Source organism: Suncus etruscus, chromosome 12 (assembly GCF_024139225.1).
Source record: "Suncus etruscus isolate mSunEtr1 chromosome 12, mSunEtr1.pri.cur, whole genome shotgun sequence".
NCBI classification, from domain to species: Eukaryota; Metazoa; Chordata; class Mammalia; order Eulipotyphla; family Soricidae; genus Suncus; species Suncus etruscus.
Genome location: NC_064859.1, coordinates 86,092,488 through 86,120,162, shown reverse-complemented (window position 1 = coordinate 86,120,162; position 27,675 = coordinate 86,092,488). Strand labels below are relative to the sequence as shown.

The window sequence follows — 27,675 nt, the reverse complement described above, 5'->3', positions numbered from 1 at the left end:
ACCTTCACTAGCCCCAATCTACCCATCACCAGATACACAGATAAGTGATTATCTGAAATTCTCACTGATTGAATACACAAGCCTTTGTTTACTTATAGATATCCTCTTAGTTGTAGCTCAAAAAGGAAAAACAAAAGAAGCTTCTCACATAACTAGGTTTAGTACAATCACGGACTCAACATCTTTAAAATTTTAATGTGTTCTTGATAAGATATATTTTTAACTAGAATGATGGCAGTATCCAAATGAAAAATAAAAAGAGAAAAATACTATAAAGACAAGATGAGACAAAATAAAATATATTCTTCATTATACCCAAGACTTGATTTCAAGTTTAAACAACTGGTGCATTGATTTTTAAAATGGTTTAATACTGTTTTAAAAATATTTTAGTTATAGATCAACACAAAAATGTGTTTTAGATATATTTTAAGTTTGTTAAATATTTACCCAATTAATAAACCGCTTTAAATATTAAATGAACTTATCACTTTAAAATATAGAGAATTGACTGTTTTAAAATCCACATAATAAAATAGAATATAATTGTGTATGTAAAAAAACCTAAAGTTCAAATGAACTCTTAAAATAAAATTTATATTCAAAGGTCATCCAGTATTTCATAAAAATATTTCCATCTCTCCTCATGTTTCTCAGATTTAGTTTTTCTATACCACTGATCTTAAAATTCAGACACAATATTTTATAAACTATAAGTCTCAATATCAAAGAGTACCTAACATTTTGTACCAGCACCACTTTAATTACAAACTATAATTTTCTTTAGCCTTATATTATCTCAAAGCATAGGAAAGTATTTTACTCACTTTGAAGAGAAAAAATAGGATGAAAATCATCTAAGAGGGAATACACTTACACCTAACTCCAGAGAGCATTACTTTTCATAAGAACAATATTTTCTGGCATGTAAGATGACTTCTTAACCCATAAAAAACTTAAAAGTTGGGGGTCGTCTTACATGCTGGTATAGAGCATGCTGAAACTTCAGTTTCAGAGACAAGTGATCCAACCCCTCTTATGGCGCATCCCATCCAGCCATGCGTCATCACTCAGTCCTCTGCTTGTCCTGATTCATCTTTCAGGGCACACAGAGGAGCTGAGTTACCAAGCGCTGCATCTTATCCAGCCACTAGGTATGCGGCTTTCCTGTGCTCAGTCAGTCCTCTGTTCAGCTTTTATGGGACACAGAGGAGGCGCTCTGTCTCCTTCTAGCTGTCCTAGTAACCACTGTACCCCAGCCAGCTGCTGTTGGAGGAGCCCCCCTCTCCCTGCTCTCAATGTAGATCACAATTAAAAAATCACAGTCACTTACTACAAATGACAAATGTAAAAAGGTTGTTGGCACTCCAAAGTCTAGCATTATTAAACATACTGTTAACCTTTGAGGGTTCTACTATTTTTTATTTTTAATATAATTTTTATTTTAATCATAGTGGCTTACATATCGTTCACAGTAATATTCCAGGTACATGTTAACATTGAATCAGGGGAATTCCCATCACCGAATTGTCCTCCCTCCACCTCCGTTCCCATCCTGCCTCACCTATCCTCTACCCTCACCCCAGGGGCTTCTAGGTTGAGTGGCCCCCTCTGTGTTTAGTTTATTACTTAGTGATCTTATAACTGTTTGGTCATGGTATTTTTCTATTATGATTTTTAATTTCCATTTGGTGTGCGTTAAAAGAGAAGTAGTCTTGGGGTTGGAGTGGTGGTGCAAGTGATAAAGACTTCTGCCTTGCCCGTGCTAGCCTAGGACAGACCTCAGTTTGATTCCCCAGCGTCCCATATAGGCGATTTCTGAGCACATAGCCAGGAGTAACCCCTGAGCATCACCGGGTGAGAGGTATTCTTATACAGCAAATATAGACCAAACATATATATATATATATATGTATATATATACATATATATATATATATGTTGGTTTTTGGATCACACCCAGCAGTGCTCAGAAATCGCCCCTGGCAGGCACAGGGGGACCACATGGGATGCCGGGATTCTAACCACCACACTTCTGTATAAAAGACAAATGCATTACCTCCATGCTATCTCTCCGGCCCCCAAACTTTATATTTAACAGGAAAAGTAGGGGGTCATCTTATATTCCCAGTCATCTTATACACCAGAAAATATGGTAACTTTGAGTTATAAAATAAAGACACCTATGTACTCTTCTTGAGTTATAGCTAGAGTAGTCCCATAAAGGCTAATTAATTTTCAAATTAAAAAGTGACTGCCATAGGGGCCTGAGAGGTAGCATGGAGGTGGGCTGTTTGCCTTACATGCAGAAGGATGGTGGTTCGAATTCCGGCATCCCATATGGCCCCCCAAAACTGCCAGGAGCGATTTCTGAGTGTAAAGCAGGAGTAACCCCTGAGCGCTGCAGGATGTGACCCAAAAACCAAAAAAAAAAAAAAAAAAGTGACTGCTATGAGGTTTAAGGAAAGTTCAGCATTGTACTAAGTAACTTCAATTTGTAGATATGAATTAAGGTGATGTAAGTCTTCCTTTTGATAGGTTTAATATCTCTCCTCCTTTTTTGTGGGGGGGGGGGTTGGGCCACACCCAGTGACGCTCAGGGATCACTCCTGGCTATGTGCTCAGAAATCGTTCCTGGCTTGGGGGACCATATGGGACACCAGGGGATCAAACCGCTGTCCATCCTAGGCTAGCATGCACAAGGAAGACGCCTTATGGCTTGTACCACCACTCCGGCTCTCTCTCCTCCATTTTATAATATAATTATTAGAGGTGTTATGCTTTTAGTCATCAAAAGTTTATCTATAAATTGGACTGCACAAAGGTAAACTGAGGAACAACTCAAGGCAGAAGGAAACAGCACATGAAGTTCATCTTTGGATGCTAACAGCATTTGACCTGGGGCACTATTCTGAGTTACTTCACAAATTTTCAAAGATAAAAACTTCTCAGTGCTTTTAACAGAAACTAATTGTGTGCTACAATTAGAGCTTTTCACAGATAGGATGCATCTAATCATAGTCCCAGAATTTATTTTTTTATGGGGGGCCACACCTGGTGACACTCTAGGGTTACTCCTGATTAAGTGCTCAGAAATCGCTCCTGGGATGATGGGGGATCAAACTGTGGCCCATCATAGGTTATCGAATGCAAGGCAAATGCCCTACCATTTGCACCACCACTTCAGCCCCTTGTCCCAAAATTTAACAATCATAACTGCCCTTTTGCCAATTTGAACAAAGATTTCCTTATTTCCAGCAGAGGTGATTTTATCCCTTTCACTGTGTACTGAAAATACTAAGATATATAAATGTCCACTTAAAACATACAGTATATTTAAATATTTTGTTCTCCAAATTCTTCATTCTCAATAGCTCTAGAATCTTTTCAATTCTAGACACAAGGAAAGTAAAAAATATTTTCCTCTTTTATAAGCTGCTTCTCACAGATACATTTCCTCTTGGAAAACTATCCTTTTTCCAATCAAGATCTTGCCAAGAGAGATTCTGAGTAGGTACTATGTTCCTATGATTATTAGATTTTCCTAAAACAATACTACATAGATAAAAAAATTAACTCATAATTGAGAATGAAAAGCACATTCAGAACAAGTTGTCTAATAGTTTATGGTTTTTTTTGAGATTACATTATAGGAAGGAGAGAAGAGGAAATGTGTAGACATAATGCATCCATTTTGTAATTGGCCAATCTTGATAACTGAAGAGATATGTAAAATGAATTTTACTTATAAGTAAAATTATAACTCTAGACTTATAAGTGGACTGCAATATGCACAAACAATTCAGGGTTAAATCTTATATTTTTCTTTCTACTTATTTTTATCCATGTTGAACTTCATTAGATAATCTTTTTTCATTACTTTGAAAATTTTGCTTATCCTTTATGGCCATTTTTTAATTGGGTTGGGGCTTTTGAGCCATACCATGTTAAAAATGTAGCACAAGTAAATATATCACAACTTAAAGTGATTTTCAGATGCAACACATATCTGAACATGAATGTAAACTCAAATTTAATAAATAATAATAGAATATAAATATATAGTGACTAATATATGTTAATAAGAGTTTTAAGTATAACTTAAAATTTTTTAAAAGAAATGGAGTTGCCTTTTCAACAAGTATCACCACAGATAATATTAACTGGTAAGAGATCAATGTGACACCTAAAATCAATAATATATTAACATCTATATTACATAGGGAGAAATTATATATCAAGAAGATAAAAAGGAGAACCTAGATGTTGGCAAACAATAATAAATTTCCGGGGAAAAAATGACATAGATAATGAATATTCAAGACTCACTAAAAACTGTAGACACCTGAATCTGATTCCTAGATTCCCTGCTTTTCTCTTTTGAGTTATAAAAATCCCAACTAGGCTTGTTTAGGGAATCATTTAGGTTTAATTAACCTAAGTACCCTTAACATCTTCACATTCAAGTGAGTTACCTTTGTTCTGTTAACTTTGGCTAATAAAGACAGCAGGGATGTATGGGGGTTAGGATCAACAGGAAGAAGTAAGCAGACTGCAGAGGCAGCTCAGTTCAATCCAAGAGGCTGCTCAACCCCTGGGCCCTAAGCACTTTCTTACATAACTCCATGTTTCTTGTGTGATGCCCTTGCAGCTGACCTGACCATTCTGGGGTTGAAACAAATATGAGAAAACTGTTGGAGGATGAAGCACAATTGCACCTGAACAGGGTCCCTAAAACAGAGTTCACAAAACAGTAAGTGGGGTAACAAGTTTTCTGGGGTACTGAGTAAATTAAAAAAAAACATGTATCACCATGTCAACCCCCTCATGCTGCATGAAATATCTCATGCTTCCTACCAGAGTGTTGACATATATAACCCCCACCCCCCACTAAATTGCATTACGTTCTTCTGGGGTATTTATCAACTTTTTTCACAACAAACTGAAAGTAGCATGTCTATTAAAAATTCTCCCATGCACATGTTTTAAGAGGAGAAGGGTTCTTACTCAAAAGACTTTCAGAACTGGCAGTAGACCTAGCAAGATTTGGAAGATTGCATTAGTGATGTCTGACAAATATGTGCAAGATATAGTAGCGAAGAGTTCGCACTCAAAGGACTTTCCTCAGGCTGGTACTAGACATAGTGGAATGAGCAATGCAGAGATAGTTAAGCCCATGCTGACAATGCAAGTCATGGCTACTCTTAAATGGTTCAATGATCAGAATGGATATGGATTCATTAACAGGAATGACACTACAGAGGATGTCTTTGACCCCATGTATCTTCTCCCATGACTCTTGTCTGATTTTTTATGTGACAACCCTGTGGCTGACCCATCCATTCCAGGTACAGAACTAATACAATTAAGAGAAACAATCCCGTGCAGGAAACTCCACAAATAACCATTACAAAATAAATTCTTCCAAAGAAACACCTATTAGTATAATTATATTTATAAAAATTTCACTAGTTAAAAGTGTCGTGTTGGCAAATATTTGAGTATAGCTTGTATACTGCTAATATGCCCCCATCCCAAAAAGTGCAGTAGCTCCATAACTGTTTGCCTTAATTCTGACAGGATGCAAATCTCAAATATGGCTTTATTTCCATTACTTGCCTGAACTTAAGAAATCTTATCAGGGGTGGAGAGATAGCACAGCAGTCGGTCATTTGCCTTGTGTGGCTGACCCAAGAGGGACCCAGTTTGATTTCCGGCATCTCATATGGTGCCCCATACTGCCAGGGGAGATTTCTGAATACAGAGCCAGGAATGACTCCTGAGCTCCTCTGGGTGTGGCTCAGAAACCAATAAATTAGTGAATTGATCAATAAATAAATTTTTTAATAAAATTTTATCATACTCTTTACTGCAGGGAATAATAGTCTAGTGAACAACAAAGACTTCTAAAACCATAACTTCAATTCCCCAAAGAAAAGAATCTGTTAAATTCCTACTTGTCAATGTTATCAATAGTCTCATTTCAATTGAGCTTGATGCCAATATCAGTGTCCATTCCGTGTCTTCTGTTCTAAACAGCAAAGTCAACAGATCTAATTAAAATATCTACCTGATTGAAAAGCTATAACTTTTTTTTGTTTTTTGTTTTGTTTTGTTTTTTGGTTTTCAGTAACACTCAGGGGTTACTCCTGGTTATGTGCTCAGAAATCACTCCTGGCTTGGGGGACCATATCCATATGGGAAACCAGGGGATTGTGCTGACTTGCTAGCACGGGCAAGGCCTTACTGCTTGTGCCACCACTCCAACCCCCCCCCTGTTTTTAAATAATTTTTCAAAACCTTTAAGGAGCTTAAGATTTTATTTGGAAGCAGTGATTTGCAAATGCTGCCATGTAAAGTAGCTCAAATTGGCTGTCTTAAATATTTATTCCTTTAAATTTTAAAGTCTGAAGATATATATCTAGTTTAAGGCATCAATGAATAACCATAATGATATCACTGTATAGTAGTCAAACTCTCCATTTTGATGTTGAAAACTTTTTCAGTATAGAACCCTCTATATTCTCCCAACCCATTTTCTTTTTTTAAAATATCTTTATTTAAGCACCATTACTACAAATATGTTTGTAGTTGGGTTTAAGTTATATAAAAGGACACCCCCTTTACTGGTGCAATATTCCTAGTACACTAGTACCCTCTACTTATATTTGGTTTTATCTAATTGTGCTGGTATGTCTCTTCTTCCTTAAATAAACAAAAAAACTCTGATGCACCTTGAAATTTACGATTTCAATAGAGGCATCCAGGAAAAAATAATTTCCTTAAACATAAGACCCTAAGATAAAAAAGATGACTTGACCATATAAAGTAGCATAAGGATAAGAAAATAGCTATAAGACACTTAAGAGCAATTTAACAAGTAAACTCAAGAGGATTCAATGACTATCTACTTGAGAGATATGGAGGAGGATAAAAGAATGATATGCAGTTTTTCAAATTAAATACCTGAGAGGATAGCAATATGATTGTTATAAAAATGGAAAATCAAAAATAAAGTTGATATAGGCATGCAAACATCTTTTTGAATATTTTTGGGACCCTTGGATAAGATGTTAAGAAGTAGAATTGCATGGTGCTAGAGGTAAGGTAAGCCTTGCAAATGCTAGCAAGGTAAAGTGCAAGGTAAGCCTTGCAAGTGCTAGCCAAGGAACGAACGGCGGTTCGATACTCTGGTGTCCCATATGGTCCCCCCAAGCCAGGGGCGATTTCTGAGCATAGCCAGGAATAACCTCTGAGCATCAAACGGGTGTGGTCCAAAAAACCAAAAAAAAAAAAAAAAAGAATTGCTAGAGAGGAACTGAAGCAATAGTACAGCAGGCAAGGCACTTACCTTGTATGCAGCCAACACAAATTTAATCCTTGGCATGCCATTTGGTCCCCTGAGCATCATGAAGAGTTATCCCTGAGTACAGAGCCTGGAGTAACCCTTGACCACTGCTGAGCGTGGCTCAAAAACAATAGAAAAAAAATGTAAGAATTGCTGGAGCATGAGAATGCCCAATTCTTAAGGTTATTGGAGTTCTTTTTAAGAAATATTCATAATTTTTTAAATCATTAAAACAATTGAGAACATTCTCAGCATAGGGTACTTTTCCCCACATATATACCAACACTAACTGCTTTTGTTTGTTTGTTTTGAGGTGTGCCAACCTCACTAGTGTGTAGTGATAGTTCAATGTTTTTTTTTTTTCATTTCCCTCAATAGCATAGAAGCAACCCAACTATCCAAAACAAATGACTGGATAAGAAAACTATGGCATATATATACACAATGGACTACTACTATACTAGGCTGTTGGAAAAGACAAATCCACACAATTTGCTGCTACATGGAGGAATCTGAAGAATATCATACTGACTGAAATAAATCAGAAGGAGAGTGGCAGATATAGAATGATTTCTCATATGCTGTATATAAAGAAACACAGTAAAGAATAACAAGTAGTCAAAATTCTAAGTATTTTTTTTATTTGGGGGGGGGTTTGGGATCACACACAGTGGCGCTCAGGGGTTACTCCTGGCTCTGCGTTCAGAAATCACTCCTGGCAGGCTCGATGGACCATATAGGATGCCAGGAAGTGAACTGGGGTCCTTCCTGGATTGGCCACATGTACGGCAATTGCCCTAATGCTGTGCTGTCTATCACTCCAGGTCCCCAAAGTTCTAAATTTAAAAAAATCAAACTAAAAGTCTGAATGATTCTGAAGAGACAACACAATCCCACCCCCAAAATATCAAATATTTTTAATGTTTAGAAAGATTACTAGGTTTATAGAACAAGTTCCCAGAAACAAAAATAGGAGCACAAATGAGGATTTAGCAATAACTTGAAAATACAGATGAAGGAATACATTTGTAGGGACCAAAGATTGTCCAATTTGAAAAGAGAATGAAAGAAAAATAATAAAAACAAAAATAAATGAAATGAAACATTAGAGGAATAACTAAAGTTTGCATTATTAAGGAATCCAAGGAGAAAATAACTAAATTTTTAAAGATATTAACACTTAAGGATATTAAAAACCAAACCATTTAAAGATATTAAAAACATTTAAAATATTAAAAAATAAACTATTTACTTTTACTGTTTAAAAATTATGTTATTTGCTGCAAATTGGATGTAAGTGGGGATATCATGTTATGTCATCAGAATAAAGACAAATAATAGATGAATTCTCTTATCTGTGATATACAAAGTAAGAAGAGGGAATGCAACGTCTCAAAGGGGAATACTTAGATTATTCCTGGCCCTAGATTATAGAAATAAGAAGGATAGAAAATTAAAGAAATCAAGACTGGGAATAAAAAGAGGCAAATGGGAGTGTAATTGTTTTCCTGTCCTTTTTCTTTCTATAATCTAGGATCAGAGGTAATCTAGGGGTCAAGTAATAAATACACCCATGGTATAGAGCTATGTATATAGCTAAGACATCTAAGACATAGACCTAGAAACACCATAAGCATGCGACTAAGGATATTGGCAATAGGATTGATGTTGGAACATTATATGTCTGAAACTCAACTATAAGTTCCTTTGTAGAGCATGGCACTTTAATAAAAAAAATGATTAAATTAAGCTAGAGCTATTTAAATATATGCTAAAATATTAAATACCTCAAGTTACAATTTAATATATCAACATATCTGTTTCATATACAAAAATTGTACTATATTATATTTATTAAATATATTTTAAATCCTATTGAACTAAATATGTCATAATAAATATATCTACCGCATTAGACTAAAAATTCTTAAGGACGAGTTTTTATTCCTAATAAGGTAATATTTTAAAGCTTCCTAATTCCATTTATTTATAATTAAAATATAATCAATTTGTACTTTATTCAGTTGATTACTTGCTGATATAGATTATATTAAAATTCTAGACTTCTCGTTTATCTCTTAATGTGATATGAAACATTGATTTCATAATTATATGTGCACCATTTAGTAAAATAAATGATAAAGGAAGAAAATCATCCAATGTCCTCTGTGGATTGCTGATTATCATCATTTGAATAACCTTACTATATTTGGAAAATTTCCATCTCAAAAGTTCCACTTTCCCAACATCCGATCTCTGCAACATTAGCAAGGGGGCCCTGGCTCAAGTCTGTGAAGAACTTAGACAACAGCAACAAGAGAAAAGATCTCTGAGGAGTTTCTTTTCTATAGTTACTCCAGCAGAGAGTGAAGACAGAGACTAGTGCTTTAGTAGCAACAAGGAGATGGTTTAAACCATGGGTTGTTCCCACTGATAGTGTGTTAATTGCACTAACACAGCATTTATGAAGTCAATGGCCTTTATAGCCAGTATTTCTCAAGCAATTTCTGACTGTAGTTCACCTCCTACCAGTTTCCTTCCTGTGTCACCATCTCTCTCTTCTCTATCCTACTGGACAAGTGCCTTGTTTTCATCCCATGAGTCCTCTTTACATTATTTTTTCCTCTGGTCCCCTTAAGACATAACAATATACTGAGCATCTAGCAGGGACTACTAGGTTAAGTAATGCTACTTTCATAGGAAAAAAAAGTAGCAGTTTTTTTCTCATCAGTTCATAACTGGAAAAGAATTAAGGTGTTTTGTTTTTTTTTTTATTCCTTGGGTATCCAGGCATTCCATTACTTCTGTAAATTCCCTAATGCATTTCTGCTTAATCAATCAGAATTCATTTCTGGCTTGTGTTGACGAATATGCTAAAAGATAAAATGTACTAGCTGAAGGTATATGATGATGAACTTCCAATTAAATTACTTCTTTGGTCACTACTATATAAAGTGCTTTTGGAGATAATGCTTTGGAGGATATGTGATCACTGGCAAAGAACAATGTGAAAAGCATAAATAAATCATTGGCTATTGGATAACTAAAATATAGAAATATGCAAAGCAAATACTAATAATCAGAGAAATTATGTAAATGTAAATTATATATGTGGTGTGCACAACCATAGAAGACCAAAATAGCAAAAAATAGCTTAGATATTTATTAATTAATAATAAAATTTGAGTTAAAGTTATTTTTAAATTTTTTAATATTAATAATTTTTATTTTGACCAAAGTGGATTACAAATCATTCACAGTAGTATTTTAGATACATAGTGACATTGAATCAAGATCATTCCTACCACCAATGTTGTCTTCTCTCCACCCCTGTTCCCAGCATGCAACCCATATCGCCCCTCCTTTGCCCCCTGGGCTGCTAGTATAAGTGGTTCCTTCTGTGTCTAGCCTGTTGTAGATTGATTATCGATTCTGTTGTAGTTGGGTTTGGATTTGGTGTTTAAGTCTGATCATTTTTTATTTCTACTCAATGTTCATACACCTGTTTGATCTTGGTGCCCTCCATTATTCCCCCCTCAATTTGTGAGGCAGAACAGGATAGTTCAAGTTATGTGGTTCTATTTGAAGGTAAGAAAAAAAAGAAGTTATAGTTTTAAAAATAATAGTTTTAAAATATCATGTCCCCATAATTCTGGAATAGAGACACTGGAGGATTCAAAAGACACAAATTACTCCAATATAAAATCCACCAGAATTCCTTGTCAATAACAGTCAATTCTCTCCTAAATTATGAGGCTATTTATAATTGTGAAAAAAAAAATGTGTTCCCAGGATTAGTGAGACAGTACCAGGTAAAATACTTACTTACTTATGATACTTACTATACACATGGTTGATCCAGGTTCAATATCAAGCATTCCTTATGATTCCCTGTGCCCCACATGAAGAGATAGCTAAACACAGCCAGGAAAAAACCTTAAGACCAGACAGGTATGACTCCTCTCCAAAAAGTAATATAAAATAAATCACTTAAAAGTCCCCTTCTGGCCCAGAAAGATAGCACAGCGGTGTTTGCCTTGTAAGCAGCCGATCCAGGACCAAAGGTGGTTGGTTCGAATCCCGGTGTCCCATATGGTCCCCCGTGCCTGCCAGGAGCTATTTCTGAGCAGACAGCCAGGAGTAACCCCTGAGCACCGTCGGGTGTGACCCTCCCCCCAAAAAAAGTCCCCTTCTTAGAAAGACACAGAATGGTCCCACTCATCTATGGGTTTTAAGAAAAATGAAGGGCATTCTTGCAATAATTGTCAGAGACAAAAGAGAGGAGGGCTGGAAGTTACAGCTCACTTCACGAACCTCACCACAGAGTGATGAGTTTAGTTTGAGAAATAACTACATTGCGAATTATCCTAATAATGAGAATGTATGAGGGAAATAGAAAGCCTAACTGGAGTACAGCCAGGGGATGAGGTGAGGAGGAGGGATATTTGGGACATTGGTGATGGGAATATTGCACTGATTATGGGGGGTGTTCTCTTACATGACTGAAACCCAATCACAATCATGTTTGTAATCAAGGTGTTTAAATAAGATATTATTTTTAAAAATGTCCTCTCCTTATAAAGCTGTTATGTAAGGAAAATTCCTATGCTTGCAACCAGACTTGTAACTAGAATCAAGTTACAAGATTCTAAAGCGTCAACTGAAAAATTATATCTGACATTAAAAACCTTCCTCATAATAAAAAAATTATGCAACCACTTTTTAATCATAAAAAAGCTAGGAGTTCTTTATGGAAATCAATTTTAAGGGTGGAAGGTTGAGAAAAGACTAACAATTTTAAATTGAGAAGAATTTATCAATATGAATTTACTTATAAAAGATCCTAAATTTGATGTATTGGTTTGAACAGCTGGAGTGATTCTAATTCTGTGTTTCTTTGGTTGATTAAGCTCTATTCTTAATAAAACCAACATTTGAAATTGAAATGTAAGAAAATCTTTGGCATATAATAATAGAAAAAAATGTCAACTTAAGGAAAACTTCTTTTCTATGAATGACCTTTTCAACATATTCCTATATACCACAATACAACTTAGATGATACTCAATGAAGGAATTTAACAGAAAACCAACATCTCTGAAAAAATGCCATCTGTCCATTTTCTGTTCTGTCAAACATGTAGGCTGATGATGATGCCGCAGTGACATGGATACCATGATTCCATTTGGAATGTTCAAAACACAGAATGGCTTAAGCTCAGAAACTTTACTCAACTGTCCAATGAAAGGACACATGCCGCAGAATTGTAGTAATTTAGTGGCAGTAACCATCAATATCAGGTCACTGATGAGAGTACAGAGATGAATAAGCAGGCATCTAAGAATCTACATGATGTACCCCTAATTCAAAACCCTTGATAAGGTAAAAAAAAAACTGGCCAGAATCACTGATATAAATCTTCCTATATACTGGGACCAGAGAGATAGCGCAGCAGTAGGGTGTTTGCCCTACATGTGGTTGACCCATGATGGACCTGCGTTTGATTCCCGGCACCCCATATGTTTCCCCCAAGTCTGCCAGGAGCAATTTCTGAGCACAGAACCAGGATTAATCCCTGAGCACCATCAGGTGCCCCCCCAAAATAAAAAATCTTCTCATATAATAATTAAATTGGAGTAATGTCACAGACTCAGACCGCCTTAAGTAAGGAGGATGCTATATACCTAAAGAATACCTCATAAATCTTACTTCTAACTTTCTCTCTAAGGGATATAAGGTTATTGGGATAAAAAAAAGAATGAAGCAAAAGCTTCTAGAATGCTATACTTCTACATAAATATTATAGAACCATGGGTAACCTCTGGAGAACTATAGTGATTAGTGTCACCAAAAATTTGTTGAAAACTTCTGAGGCAAGAATTCTTTTATTTTTTTTCTTTTTTGGGTCACATTCAGAGATGCTCAGGGGTTACTCCTTGCTCTGCACTAAGAAATCACTCCTGTCTTGTGGGACCATACCATATGGGATGCTGGGGGATCAGACCACAGTCCATCCTAGGTTAGCGTGTGCAAGGCAAAAGCCCTACCACTTGTGCCATCGCTCCAGCCCCTGAGGCAAGAATTCTTAACATTTCAACTACATATCAAGATAAAGCTGCTTTTATTTGAAAGAAAATTCCTATTTAGTGTGATTCAGTAAGTCTTCTGCTGGTCTTAGAAACTAGCCTAATAAGCTCTCTAATCACACTAAATAGGCATGTTCTACTTTTAGGTAATGTTTTAATCTTAATACCTTTTTACTAAAGCAAGGACAGTCTAATCAAGTGATATATCAATTGAATTTGCTGATCCAGCTGTAGTATCTTCACTAAAGTAAATTAACTCAGCTCTTAACATTTATCATGCATATATTGCTGTGAAAAATATTTTTGTACCAAATAGGGTATTTGATGAAAGGAAAGATATTTGTTGAAAAACAAAAAATACAAGTATGAAGTCACAAGTAATTGAAGAGCAAATGTAGCATCTCTCCATAATTTTTGTCTTTCTCTTTACAAAATATATTTATCTATTTTACCTAATTTATTTGCCTATTCCTATTACAATTTTTGTCCATCAGAAGCTCCTATATATTTTTTATCAAAAGTTTTATATTTTGTGCCTAAAAGTCATCAATTGAATTATGATATAATTTGAATATAAATTATATGACTCAGAAATCTTAGACTCATAGGAACCCAGAGAGATAGTAAAGTGGATAGGGCATTTATTTTGCCTGCAACCAATCCAGGTTTGACCCCTTGCATCCATCCCATATGATCCTCTGAGTCATCAGGAGTCATTCCTAAGTCTTGATCCAGGAGGGATGGAGGGAGGGAGGGAGGGAGGGAGGGAGGGAGGGAGGGAGGGTGGGAGGGTGGGAGGGAGAGAGGGAGGGAGGGAAGGAGAGAGGGAGGGAGGGAAGGAGGGAGGAAGGAAGGAAGGAGGAAGGAAGGAAGGAAGGAAGGAAGGAAGGAAGGAAGGAAGGAAGGAAGGAAGGAAGGAAGGAAGGAAGGAAGGAAGGAAGGAAGGAAGGAAGGAAGGAAGGAAGGAAGGAAGGAAGGAAGGAAGGAAGGAAGGAAAGAAAGAAAGAAAGAAAGAAAGAAAGAAAGAAAGAAAGAAAGAAAGAAAGAAAGAAAGAAAGAAAGAAAGGAAGGAAGGAAAGAAGGAAGGAAGGAAGGAAAAGAAAGCAAGGAAGGAAAAGAAAGAAGAAAGAAAGAAAGAAAGAAAGAAAGAAAGAAAGAAAGAAAGAAAGAAAGAAAGAAAGAAAGAAAGAAAGAAAGAAAGAAAGAAAGAAAGAAAGAAAGAAAGAGAAAGAAAGAAAAGAATATAGGAAGAAAGAAGGGAAGAAAGAAAAAGAAAGACAAAACCCAGAAATGTTGAACTTAGAACAAAATTTATTAATTTGAGAAACATTAAATTATCCTTCCTATAGATATTAAAACATGTGTTTCTTTTATTTTAAATGAAATTTGAATTGCAGTAAGCGCATATCTGTGTCTTTGGGGAATTTAAATATGAAGTATTAGTACCCTGTGACTAGCAACAAATCATCTCTCAAATCTAAAGAAGCAAAGAGACAGAAATAGATACTGGAGCATTAAAGCAGCCATAAGTGAGGATCATTCATAAAGGAGATACAATCATTAAAGAAAAAAATGCAATTTCTAGCAAGAAGGGAATAAAGGAAAAGGCTAAAAACCTTGATTTCACGCTCTTTCTACCTGCTAGTTTCATGACAATGTACCCCATTTACCAATCCAACATAAAAGCCAGAGGTCAGGAAATAAAAACTATAAAACATACAGATATGGTTCTTAAATGTCATCTTCAAGGAAACAGAGCAGGTTGATGAAAAAAATGCAGAAAGAATTAAACCTTGAGCACAGTTGGGTGACCCAAAACAAAAACAAAAATAAAGCAGAGTAGGACCGGAGCTGTGGAACAAGTAGTAAGGCTTGCTTGCCTTGCACCTAGCCTAGAACGGACTGTAATTCCCCGCGATGTCCCGTATGGTCCCCAAGCCAGGAGCAAATTCTGAGTGCATAGCCAGGAGTAACCCCTGAGCATCACCAGGTGTGGCCCCAAATTCAGTAAATAAATAAATAAATAAATAAATAAATAAATAAATAAATAAATAAATAAATAAATAAATAAATAATAAGCTGAGTAAAGTTAGAAGAATAAATAGAAAATATCATCATCTGACAACTATTATCTTGTAGTCAATTCAGTCTAATATGAAAAACGGTTCTTACATTTACTATGTCAATTGCTACATTATTATCTAATAATGCCACGAAAAATACACTGTCCAAGTGAGATTCAGAAATGGTTCTGACGCATAATCAAGAAAATGTAGGGGAGGGGCAGAGAGATAGCATGGAGGTAAGTCGTTTGCCTTGCATGCAGGACAGCTTTTCGAATCCCGCATTGAGCCAGGAGTAGCCGAGAGAGGGGGGTGGGAGGGAGAGAGGAGAGAGACAGAGAGGAGAGAGGGAGAGAGGGAGAGAGACAGAGAGAGGTTTTTGGGCCACACCCGGCGGTGCTCAGGGGTTACTCCTGGCTGTCTGCTCAGAAGTAGCTCCTGGCAGGCACGGGGGACCATATGGGACACCGGAATTCGAACCAACCACCTTGGGTCCTGGATTGGCTGATTGCAAGGCAAACACCGCTGTGCTATCTCTCCGGGCCCACTAAGGAAGGCTATGGAAGACACTGGGTTTTTCCCTTCATAGCACATCTGTCATTCCTTTAAAAACTGTGAGGGGAATGAATGGAAATTTTAGAATATGAGAGAAACTGGCAGAGATTTATGGGCATAAGGGGGAGTGAAGAACAGTGATGAAGCATTCTAAGCACAAGAAAGGCCTGAATCACCACAGAGCAAAAACTGAAGGAAAACAGTTAGTTTAGTAAAAAAAAAAAACCCTTTGTTCTTCAAAGCACATAAATTTTATTTGTGTAAAGACTGCTTGCTCATTTACTTCTATAGTAAAATGAATAAAAAATACAGTGGAGCTTTTATTCAGGCCACAAGTTGACAGGGCAACCTGAAGGAACTCGATCTGAGTGAATAAACTCTTCTTATCCACCCACCTTGTGCTGAAATCTGAACTTTCCCTCACCAAACCACCTATAGCCTCATAGATTTGAATGTAAAAATAGAATTATTTGAAAGTCAAATTATTTCTATAAAGCCTATAAGAAGTTGAGTCTTGCCAAGCATGATCCCTGAGCATAGAGCCTGAGTCCCACCAGGTGTGGTTAAAAAATTATTTTTGTACAATAATATCAATAAAATCAAATACAATGTCAAATCTGAGGCAATAACGTAAATAAAAAATGACAGAAATACAAGGAGATTCTATTATTTTGTTCTGAAGATTTAGGAAGACTTTGAAAGTTATACTTGAGCTGAGCCAGAGTTCAGAATATAGGCAGTATAATAAGTTTATGGAGTACTCCTCTGGGCTGAAGAGTTCAGGTTTTACCCTCCTCTAAAGGCAGCCTCTGAGAGGCTTGGGCAGGACATACCTGTCTAGATATGTTAGCATGACAGGATTATAAAAGACCAAAGGAAGAGAAGCAGGAGCAGAGACAGTAAGATCAGTTAAAAGGTGAGGACCATTTGTAAAGGTGAAAGGAAACGAGAACAGAGTTTACCAACCTCTCCATGACATGACAGTAGAACAAGAGGCAAATTTTCCTTTTCTGTTCATATGTCAAACAGAAGATAAGCTATAAGTTTCTCTTAGCATAGACAAGAAAAGACTGCTTACTTTATTTTTATTTTTCACTACTATCTTTATAAGTAAGATCAATGAAAATCTGTAGAAAAAAAGTCATAAAAATCTTCTAAATTTCCCTTCTGGAGTTGTGTGTGTGTGTGTGTGTGTGTTTTCAGATATAAGGAAACAACATGAGAAATGTCTCCTGCTTTATTCTATGATTTCATAGGAAGTCTCCAAATTGTATGATACTATGGAAAAGGTAATACTCAAAAAAAAAATAGAAGGTAAAAAAATGTCTAAGATCAGCCATTTCAGTTCATTCAGGGCAAAATAAAGATATAAAACACAGAAGAATTCAACTCACCTGAATCAGAAATTCCCTCAGAAGGTCCCGTGCTGCCAATTCTCTGATGACAGATCTAGTTTGTAATTTTCATTGCCTCTGGACTTAAATATTCAAGGAAGCACACTTCAGTTATACCTGAATTATCAGTTAACATTTTCTTCTTAAACTCTTCCATGGTCCCTTTTCTTTTAACAAATCCTTTTGCCTTCTAACATGCAAGCCTGCACATTCCACTCACATTTTGACTTTCTTCAACAGGCTATGTTCTTTTCCAAATAGAACAGTTAAAAGCCCAGCTCTCTTCAAGTAACATCTCAATGAATCCTATTCTTTTATTCCTTTTTAATACAACTTGCCAACTAAAAGTTCCTGAAAAAGGGAAGAGTACCTTGGAAGAGTAAAATTTATTCGAAATAAGAGGGTAAGAAAAGATTTTTTTAATTTTTATGATTACATCTCAAACTATCAAAAAAAAAAGTCAGTACTGGGTCTCCATCTGGTGGCCAAAATTTCTACTTCTAAATTCTAAAAAAATCCTATTTTCAGCCTATTTTCCTGTGGGAAAATAGATCACAAAAGATAAAAAATTACAAAAGATAATTAAAAAAGATAAAAGATTTAATGAATTATCCTAAAAAGTGTGCAGACTCATTCAATTAATATAGAAAATTATGCTTGATAATGCACAAAGTAAAGGCATAATTAAAATAAACTCCAACATTATTTCTTTTTAGAAATCTTAATATCTGGGGGCCGGAGAGATAGCATGAAGGTAAGGCGTTTGCCTTTCATGCAGAAGGACGGTGGTTCAAATCCCGGCATCCCATGTTGTCCCCTGTGCCTGCCAGGGGTGATTTCCGAGCATAGAGCCAGGAGTAACCCCTGAGCGTTGCCGTGTGTGACCCAAAAACCAAAAAAAGAAAAAAAAAAAGAAAAGAAAAGAAATCTTAATATCTGAAGCTCTAGTGATAATGTGCTGGGGAGGCCATTTGCTTCACACATAACCAGCCCAAGTTTGATCCTAGACCCTCTCTATATGGTGCTGAGACCCTGCCAGGAGTAATTCTTGAGTACAGAAGCAGAAGAAAAATAAGCCTGTGTAGGTATGTACACTCCCAATATTTTTAATATGTTTTATGTGGTTTTAATAAGTTGATATTTGTATATCAGGTAACTTATTCTTAAAATTTTTTAAGTACCATGATTTTACCATATTGTTAACAATGGTTTCATGTATGGTATCACTTCAGCACCATACATCTCACCCACCAGTGTCCTCCTCTGTCCACCAAATTTCCAAGGGCCCCTTTCTTCTTTTCTTTTTTTTCTTTATTTGAATATCTTGATTACATAAATGATTATGATTAGGTTTCAGTCATGTAGAGAACACCCCCCTTCACCAGTGTAACATTCCCACCACCAATGTCCCAAATCTCCCTCCATCCCATCCCACACCCACCTGTACTCCAGACAGGCTTTCCAGTTCCCTCATTCATTCACCTGATTATGGTAGTTCTCTGTGTAGTTATTTCTATAGCTGTACTCACCACTCTTTGTGGTGAGCTTCATGGAGTGAGCTGGTGTTCCAGCCCTCCTCTCATTGTCTCTGAGGATTGTTACAAAAATGACTTTTATTTTTCTTAAAACCCATAGATGAGTGAGACTATTCTGTGTCTCTCTCTCCTTCTGACATATTTCACTCAGCATGATAGATTCCACGTACATCCATGTATAGGAAAATTTCATGACTTCATTTCTCCTGACGGCTACATAATATTCCATTGTGTATATGTACCACAGTTTCTTTAGCCATTTGTCTGTTGAAGGGCATCTTGGTTGTTTCTAGAGCCTGGCTATTGTGAATAGTGCTGCAATAAATATAGGTGTGAGGAAGGGGTTTTTGTATTGTATTCTTGTGTTCTTAGGGTATATCCCTAGGAGTGGAATAGCTGGGTCGAATGGGAGCTCAATTTCCAGATTTTGAAGGAACCTCCATATCGATTTCCATAGAGGCTGCACTAGGCGGCATTCCCACCAGCAGTGGATAAGAGTTCCTTTCTCTCCACATCCCCGCCAGCACTGATTATTCTCATTCTTTGTGATGTGCGCCAATCTCTGTGGTGTGAGGTGGTATCTCATCGTTGTTTTGATTTGCATCTCCCTGATGATTAGTGACGAGGAACATTTTTTCATGGGCCTTACGCCCGATCTCTTCTAATCTCAGAAGCTAAACAGGGTCGGGCCTAGTTAGTACTTGGATGGGAGATCCCTTTCTTCTTTTCAACTCCTAACCAACCAACAGTTATGTGGATCTATTCTCCAGTTCTTTTGCCAATCTCCCTTTATTACCATCTTACTGTAGATCATTTCATATCTATTGTTTTACTTCTAAATTACTTTAGTCAGCATGATATCCCCTAGTTTCAAACATGTCATGGAAAATTGTATGCTTTCATTCTTTGTTAAAGCTGCATAGTATTGCATGTGTGTGTAGTGTGTGTGTAACATGATTCCTGGATCCATTCATCTGCAACTATTATTGAGTAATATGTTTGAGCTAATAGTGAGGTGGATGACCTTGCATTATGCCTAATCTCAGAGGAAGAGCTTTTTATGTTTTTTACAATTTAATATGTTATTTGTAGGTTAGCTATAGATGATCATTACTATTTTGAGGTAGAGTACTTATATCTCTATTTTTGGAGATTATTTTAAAATCATGATTGGATATTAGACCTTTTCATAAAGCTTTTCTGTCAACTCGTTATAATTATATCATATTTTTACCTTTTATATGGTTGATGTGGTATATTACATTTATTGGCTTATTTTAAATCATCATTGCATCCCTGGGATGAACCTTATTAGATTGGGGTATATAATCTTCCAGTATATTTATGGATTTTATTCACTAGCTCACTAAGAATTTCTTGAAGATATTTGCAGAAATTCTCACCGGACATTGACCCACAATTTTCTTTTTAGTAGTATCTCTGTTTTTGGCATTAATATATTGGCTTCATAGAAACTATCAGGACCATTTGCTCAAACACAAATAAATACACACACATACACACAGGATATAGCTAAGTGGTAGAGTTCAATGGTTTCACTAGCACACTTCCACAGTGCTACAGTGAAGTCCCTGACTCTTCCAGTGTGATCCACAATACTGCCACCTCTGGCACACCACAAACTAGTGTTTGAGCCTTACAACCAAAAAGTGTGAATACAGGGCACTACAGCAGCAACAACAAAAGAAAAAAGGAAGGGAAAAAATTCTAAACTGCAAATTTAAGATAAACATAATAGTAGTAGTAAAAAGTAAAGAGAAATGTGGAAGAATTTAGAGAGATATGCAAGGGAAAATGATACAGAGTGATAACTCTATAAAGACTTTGAATTTTATTCACATTGTCAGAAAATAACTAGAGGTTTTAGAAATATCCAGACTTGGAATTCAATTTTCTCTGCTCAAAGGCTTGGTATAAGTGTGTTGAGTAGAGGAAAGGGAGAGAAAAAGAAACAGGAAGACCAGTCTCTGATAATGCTGCAATAATCTAGGTAAAAAATAGTGACAGTTCAGAATGATATTAACAGTTGGGGGGCAGAAGGGGACTATACTTTCCAGGATACATATAGAGAAGTTTTTAAGATGAGAAAAAAACATAGATCAAGGATAACAAGGAATTCTAACATGAGAAATTTCATCAAAACTGAGTGAATGAGAAGCTTCCCATGATGGGAAGCTAATTATTATAAGGGAGGTCACTGTACCAACAGGGCTTTGTCTTGTTTTGATTTTAAACTTTATTTAATTAAAACCATTGTGATTTACAATAAAAAAAGTACAAATGGCTAAAAGACACATGAAAAAAATGCTCCACATCACTAATCATCAGGGAGATGCAAATCAAAACAACTATGAGGTATCAACTCATGCCACAGAGATTGGTGCACATCACAAAGAATGAGAACAAGCAGTGTTGGCGGGGATGTGGAGAGAAAGGAACTTTATCCACTGCTGGTGGGAATGCCATCTAGTCCAACCTTTATGGAAAGTGATAGGGAGATGCCGCAAGCGGCTTGTCTTGCAGCACCAGTGGATTTCGATGAATTCACTTCAGGGAGAGTGGGTTGCCCGAGCTGGCGTACAGAAAAATATGAAATATGAAATAAATGAAACCACACACAGAGTATATGGGGTCAACACGTCTTCTGGCAGGAGTGCAACACGTTTGTTTTCCAAACGGGTTTTTATAGGGTAAGCCAGTCCCAGGTGCAGAGAAGGATATTTACAACAACAAGGCAAGGTTAATTGTAAAAGAAAAGGTAACACTCAGGGCAGCTTTTAACAACAACCTCAAATGCAAAACAAGGGTTAGGAGGAGGTAAGAAATATCCAGAAACTTGACCTTCCTGAGGTGGGCTCCGTTGTTTTTGGGGTCAAGCATAGGAAGAAACCAAATCTCCTAAAATGAGTTTTCCTATTTTCTGAGTAGAGTCAATTTCGCCCTTGTTTATCAGAAACTTCAGCTGCAAGGACATATTTGAAAAAGAGAAAAACATTGTCTGAATATATCCTTAAAAGGTTATATATATCCAAAAAAGGTTATATATATCCATAAAAAAGTAATCTTTGGTGCTGGAATTTCTGAGCCAAATTATTTGATAGAGGGCATAATTTTACCTGAGATAATGCCAACAATCTCTTCAAGAAAAAGGCATCCATAAGGTGCCTATTGAGGAACCCTGTGAGGGATATCGCTGTTCTCCCCACCAGGAAAACCTAAGGATACTTCTAGTGGGCTGAATTCCCCTAAAGGTTTATGATGCCGTGGCATGGAGATTCCTCCAAAAACTGGAAATTGAGCTCCCATACGATCCAGCTATACATCACTTCTAGGGATATATCCTAGGAACAAAAAATCCCTTCCTCACACCTATAGTCATTGCAGCACTGTTTACAATAGCCAGACTGGAAACAGCCTAGATGCCCCTCAATAGATGAATGGCTAAAGAAACTATGGTACATATATACACTGAGTATTATGCAGCCATCAGAAGAGATGAAGTCATGAAATTTTCCTATATATGGATGTATATGGAATCTATTATGCTGAGTGAAATAAGTCAGAAGGAGAGAGATAAACACAGAATGGTCTCACTCTTCTATGGGTTTTGAGAAAAATGAAAAACATTTGTGTAATGATTCTCAGAGACAAAATAGAGGAGGACTGGAGGGTCCAGATCCCGACATGAAGCTCACCACAGAGATTTTGGGTGCAGTCACAGAAATAATTACACTGAGAACTATCATAAAAAAATGTGACTGAATGAGGGAAGTAGAAAGCCTGTCTAGAGTACAGGCCGGTGGTGTGGGGTGGGGAAAAGGGACACTTGGGATATTGGTGATGAGAATGTTGCACTGGTGAAGGGTTGTTTTTTTTTTTATAAAGTCAACTCAAATGGATAAAAGATCTGAAAAAAAAAGGATAAACCCAGGAGAACTATAAAAAAAAAAAGCCATTGTGATTTACAGTCTTTTATAGTTGGGTTTCAGGCATACAATGAATCAGGGACCAATCCCACCACCAGTGTTCATCTCCCCCCATCAATGTTCCCCAAGTATTCCATACCTCCAACCCTTCTCCACAGCTTGCCAGTATAACAGGCCCATTTTAAGTTTAGATTGTTAAAGTTTGGGTCTCTTGATTTCATTGTTGTTGCATTGGGCTTGGATATTTAATTCTGTCCTTTTGTAACACTAGCAATGCACCTAAGACTGCTTGACCCCTAACCCCATTCTTTCATATTTGTATTTTTCCTCTTCCGCTCAGTTTCTTTCCTTCTCCTCATTATACTCTGAGGCCAAGGGTATTTGAGACAACTGCCATTTAGACCACTGTGCTTCTTCATGCAGTTATTCTAAATACCATATATAAATGATATCATTCTTCTAGCTTACTTCATTTAGCATAATATCTTCCAATTAATCCATGTTGCTGCAACTTACATAATTGCATCACTCCATACAGCTATGCAGTATTTCATTGTATATATGCACCACACCTTCATGATCCACTCGTCTGTTGTTGGACATCTAGGTTGATTCCAAGTCTTAGCTACTATACTGAGTGCTACAATGAATAGCGTTGTGCATACATCCATTTAGATGAATATGTTTCTGTCCTGGGGATAGATATCCAAAAGTGGGGTTGCTGAGTTGTATTGCAGCTCAATTTTGAGTTTACAGAGAACCCTCCACACTTTTCCATACAGGTTGGACCAGGACCATGCCCACCAGTAATGAGTGAGAGTTCCTTTCTCAATACATCCCACCAACAGAGATTGTTACCAGCATTTTTATATCTCCACTGGTGTAAGATAATTGTTTATTGTTGTCTTAATTTGGAATGCCTTAGTGATAAGTGATGATGAGCATGTATCTGTGGGCATCTGATAGTCTTCCTCAGAGAAGTGTCTGTTCATTTCTTCTACCCATATTTTCAAGGAGTTTTAAGGTTTTGTGGAGCTAAACTTTCTGAGTATTTTGTACATCCTAGATACCAAAGCTTTATCTGATGTGTTGAGTGTAAAATTTTTCTTCCATTCAGTTAGCTTTCTTTTCATTTTAGCCCGTGTTTCTTTTGCATACAAAAACTTTTTAGTTTTATGTAGTCCCATTGTTTTTTGATTTTTGTTTTTTGTTTTCAGATTTGATGCTATAGCCAGTGCAATTAGTATCCTATCATTGAAGACTTCTTTGAGGTCTAAGTCTTGGAGTGTTCTGCCTAAGTTTTCCTCAATGAACTTTATAGCTTTGGGTCTAAACTGACGGACTTTAATCCATCTTGAATTAACTTTTGTTTAACTTTTGTCAGATATGGTTCAATTTTTACTTTCTTACACCCAAAACCATTTGTTGAAGAGACTGTCTTTATATCATTTCAAGTACTTAGCTCCTTTGTCAAAGATTAATTGACTATATACTTGGGGGGGTTGTCATTGGATATTCTATTCTGACCCATTGGTCTTAAAGTCTATCTTTATTCCAATACTATGCTGTTTTCATGACTGGGATTTGTAGTAGAGCTTCAAATTAGGTAGTGAGATGTCTCCCAATTTCTTGTTTTTCATTATTGATTTGGCTATCATAGGATTTTTTATGGTTCCACACGAAGTTTATAATTTCTTATTCTAAGCACTTGAAGAATATTGTCTGAATTTGCATAGGAATTTTATTGAATCTATACAGTAATTTAGGTAAGATGGTCATTTTTTAATATCTCTATTTAAACATCTTTATTACAAACATGATTGTAGTTGAGTTTCAGTCATGTAAAAAAACACCCCCCATTCACAGGTGCAGCATTCCCATCACCAATGCCTCAAATATCCCTCCTCCCCACCCCACCCCCATCTATACTCTAGACTGGCTTTCTACTTCCCTCATTCATTCACTTTGTTATGATAGTTCTTAAGGTAGTTATTTCTCTAACTGCACACATCACGCTTTGTGGTGAGCTTCATTTTGTGTGCTGGACCTTCCAGCTCTCCTCTCTTTTGTCTCTGTGAATTATTGCAAAAATGTCTTCAGTTTTTCTTAAAACCCATAGATGAGTGAGACTATTCTGTCTATTTTAATATTTATTCTCCAATACATAATCATGAAATGTTCTTCCATTTTTTTTATCTTCTTTAATTTCATTCTGAAGTATTTTGAAGTTTTCATCGTATAGGTCCCTCATCTCTCTTGTTATGTTGATTCCTAGGTACTTGATAGTTTTGTATATTATTTTAAATGGGATAGACTTGAACTTTCTCCTCTGAGTTGTTATTTGTACAAAGGCATGTCTTTTGTGTATTGACTTTGTAGCTGGTCACTTTGCTATATTGGTTTATTGTTTCTAGGAGCTTTTTGTGGACTCTTTAGTGTATTTGATGTATATGATCATGATATCTGCAAATAGAGATAGTTGGACTTCCTCTTTTTCCATTTAGATTTCTTTGATTTTCTTCTCTTGTCTGATTGATATTGCTCTGACTTCTAAGACTATGTTGAATAAAAGTATAGAAAGTAGACATCCTTCCCTAGTGCCTGACTTTAGTGGAAATGCATTCAGTTTTTGCCGTTAAGAATGCTCCACACCAGCCTGATTTTAATGTAGGATATGCAGATTTCAGGATGATTAATACAGAAATCTGATGCCAACAATAGAGAAAAATAAAATTGTATTGGCACAATAGACAATGACTTGGATTGAACAAACTAGTTTGCCTGGAGCGTAGAGTTGGTCTTATGCCAGAAAACTTCAGGGTTAGTGTCTCCTTGTATTTAGGCCAAGTCTTTCTCTTTCCATGTCCCCATATTTTGGTGGGCCTATGCAAACAATATTTACCACTCTAACACCATTTTTACTGTCCTCCTTTGATTCTAAACCTTAAAAAAACACTTAAACTTTTGATGTTAACTTAAACTAATATGCATGTGCATGAAAATGTAAAAAAATACTATGCCTTTAATGTTTAAGGATTCACATAAATTTCACATAAATTCACATAAATGGTGAAGCCTCATCCCTCCTTTCTTCCTAGGTAACTTGACCTTCCTGCAAGACCCTGCCCATTTCTGGGAGGGGTCTTGGAAAAGGTAGATAAGCCTTTGACCCAGGGGATTAGGCTCTCTGCCCTTTTGGTCTTTGGCCAGCATGGAGGTCAAAGGGAAGATGGCTGAAAGGAGTTAAGATGCAGGGATAGCTAAGAATGGCTGTGCTTGAAAGGTTATGATATAGGCCACACACATGTGGTGAATAGGGCATGAATAAAGCTGATGGGTTCCTGATGCCTGTCTCTGGATGTGTCTGATTCCGCCGTTCACCTAAACCTGGGACGTGCCAGCTGAATGGGGATTGCGGAGCCACGTGGCCTGGAATGGCAGAGAAAAATTCATCCACCTCCATCCTTCACCATCCACCTCCATCCAGGTCCATCGTTAATTATTTAATGCAACAAAATGGATTTAGATTGCTTTGTGTACTGCCAAGAAATGTTATAATGTACTACAATCTGGGGACTTGTGGACAAAGTAATTGTACATGGGTTCTGTTTTATTTTTCTTAACGTTCTTTGACTGTAAGTTCAAAATTTAGGTGTCAGCAAGGGGATTTCTTCTGAGAACTCTGTTTATGGGTGATTGTCCTTCTACTGTAACTTTACCTTGTCCTCTTTCTTTGCATCATTGTTCTCATAATTAAAAATAAAAAAATTAAAAAAGAATGGTTTTAAGAAAAAAAAGATACATTTGTAATAATTCTCAGAGACAATAGAGATGAGGGCTGGAAGGTCGAGCTCACAATATGAAGCTTACCACAAAGAGTGGTGAGTGCAGTTAGAGAAATAACTACCCTGACAACTAATATAACAATGTTAATAAATGAGGGAAGTAGAAAGCCTGTCTCAAATACAGGTGGGGGAGTAGGGAGGTAGGAGATTTGAGGCATTGGTGATGGGAATGTCACATTGGTGAAAGGGGTATTCTTTATATGACTGAAACCCAACTACAATCATGTTTGAAATCAAATTGTATAAATAAAGGCATTAATAAAAAAGAAAACAAGAAGATAGAAAAACTTTTGTGCTATATCCCACAAAAAATAATTTTAGCTGTGGGCTTTTTATAGATAGCTATCACTATATTGACGAAGGTTCCTTCTACACCTATTTTCCTGAGGGTCTTCATCATAAATGGGTATTGGATTTTGTCAAATGCTTTCTCTGCATTGATTTATATGATGATGTTGTTTTTATTCTTCATTTTACTAATGTGGTGTATAATGCTGACTAATTTCCATATATTGAACCATCCTTGTATCCTTCGGATGAAACACACTTGATCATAATGTATAATCTTTTTTTTTCTTTTTGAACCACACCCTATGACACTCAGGGGTTACTCATGGCTATGCTCTCAGAAATCTCTCCTGGCCTCGGGGACATTATGGGATGCCGGGGATCAAACCAAGGTCCGTCCTGGATTGGCTGCATGCAAGGCAAATACCCTACTGCTCTTCTATCACTCTGGCCCATGATGTATAATCTTTTTATGTGTTGTTGTATTTGACTTGCTAAGATTTTTGTTAAGAACTTTTAGATCAATGTTCAATCAGTGACATTGATCTGTAGTTCTCTTTCTTGGTAGTTAGCTTCATAAGGATTCTTGTCTACAATATTTTGGAAGAGTCTAA

General features: G+C 36.5%; 1 protein-coding gene across 1 annotated transcript in view; it reads right to left on the bottom strand.

Moving 5' to 3' along the window:
- TDRD15 (tudor domain containing 15) overlaps positions 1-27,675 on the bottom strand; it is a 162,014-nt gene that overhangs the window by 162 nt on the left and 134,177 nt on the right. Inside the window, 2 exon segments of the mRNA XM_049784668.1 lie at positions 1-18; positions 4,657-4,731. The exon segment at positions 1-18 is cut by the window's left edge and continues 162 nt beyond it. Coding sequence (XP_049640625.1) covers positions 1-18; positions 4,657-4,731 — 93 coding nt within the window.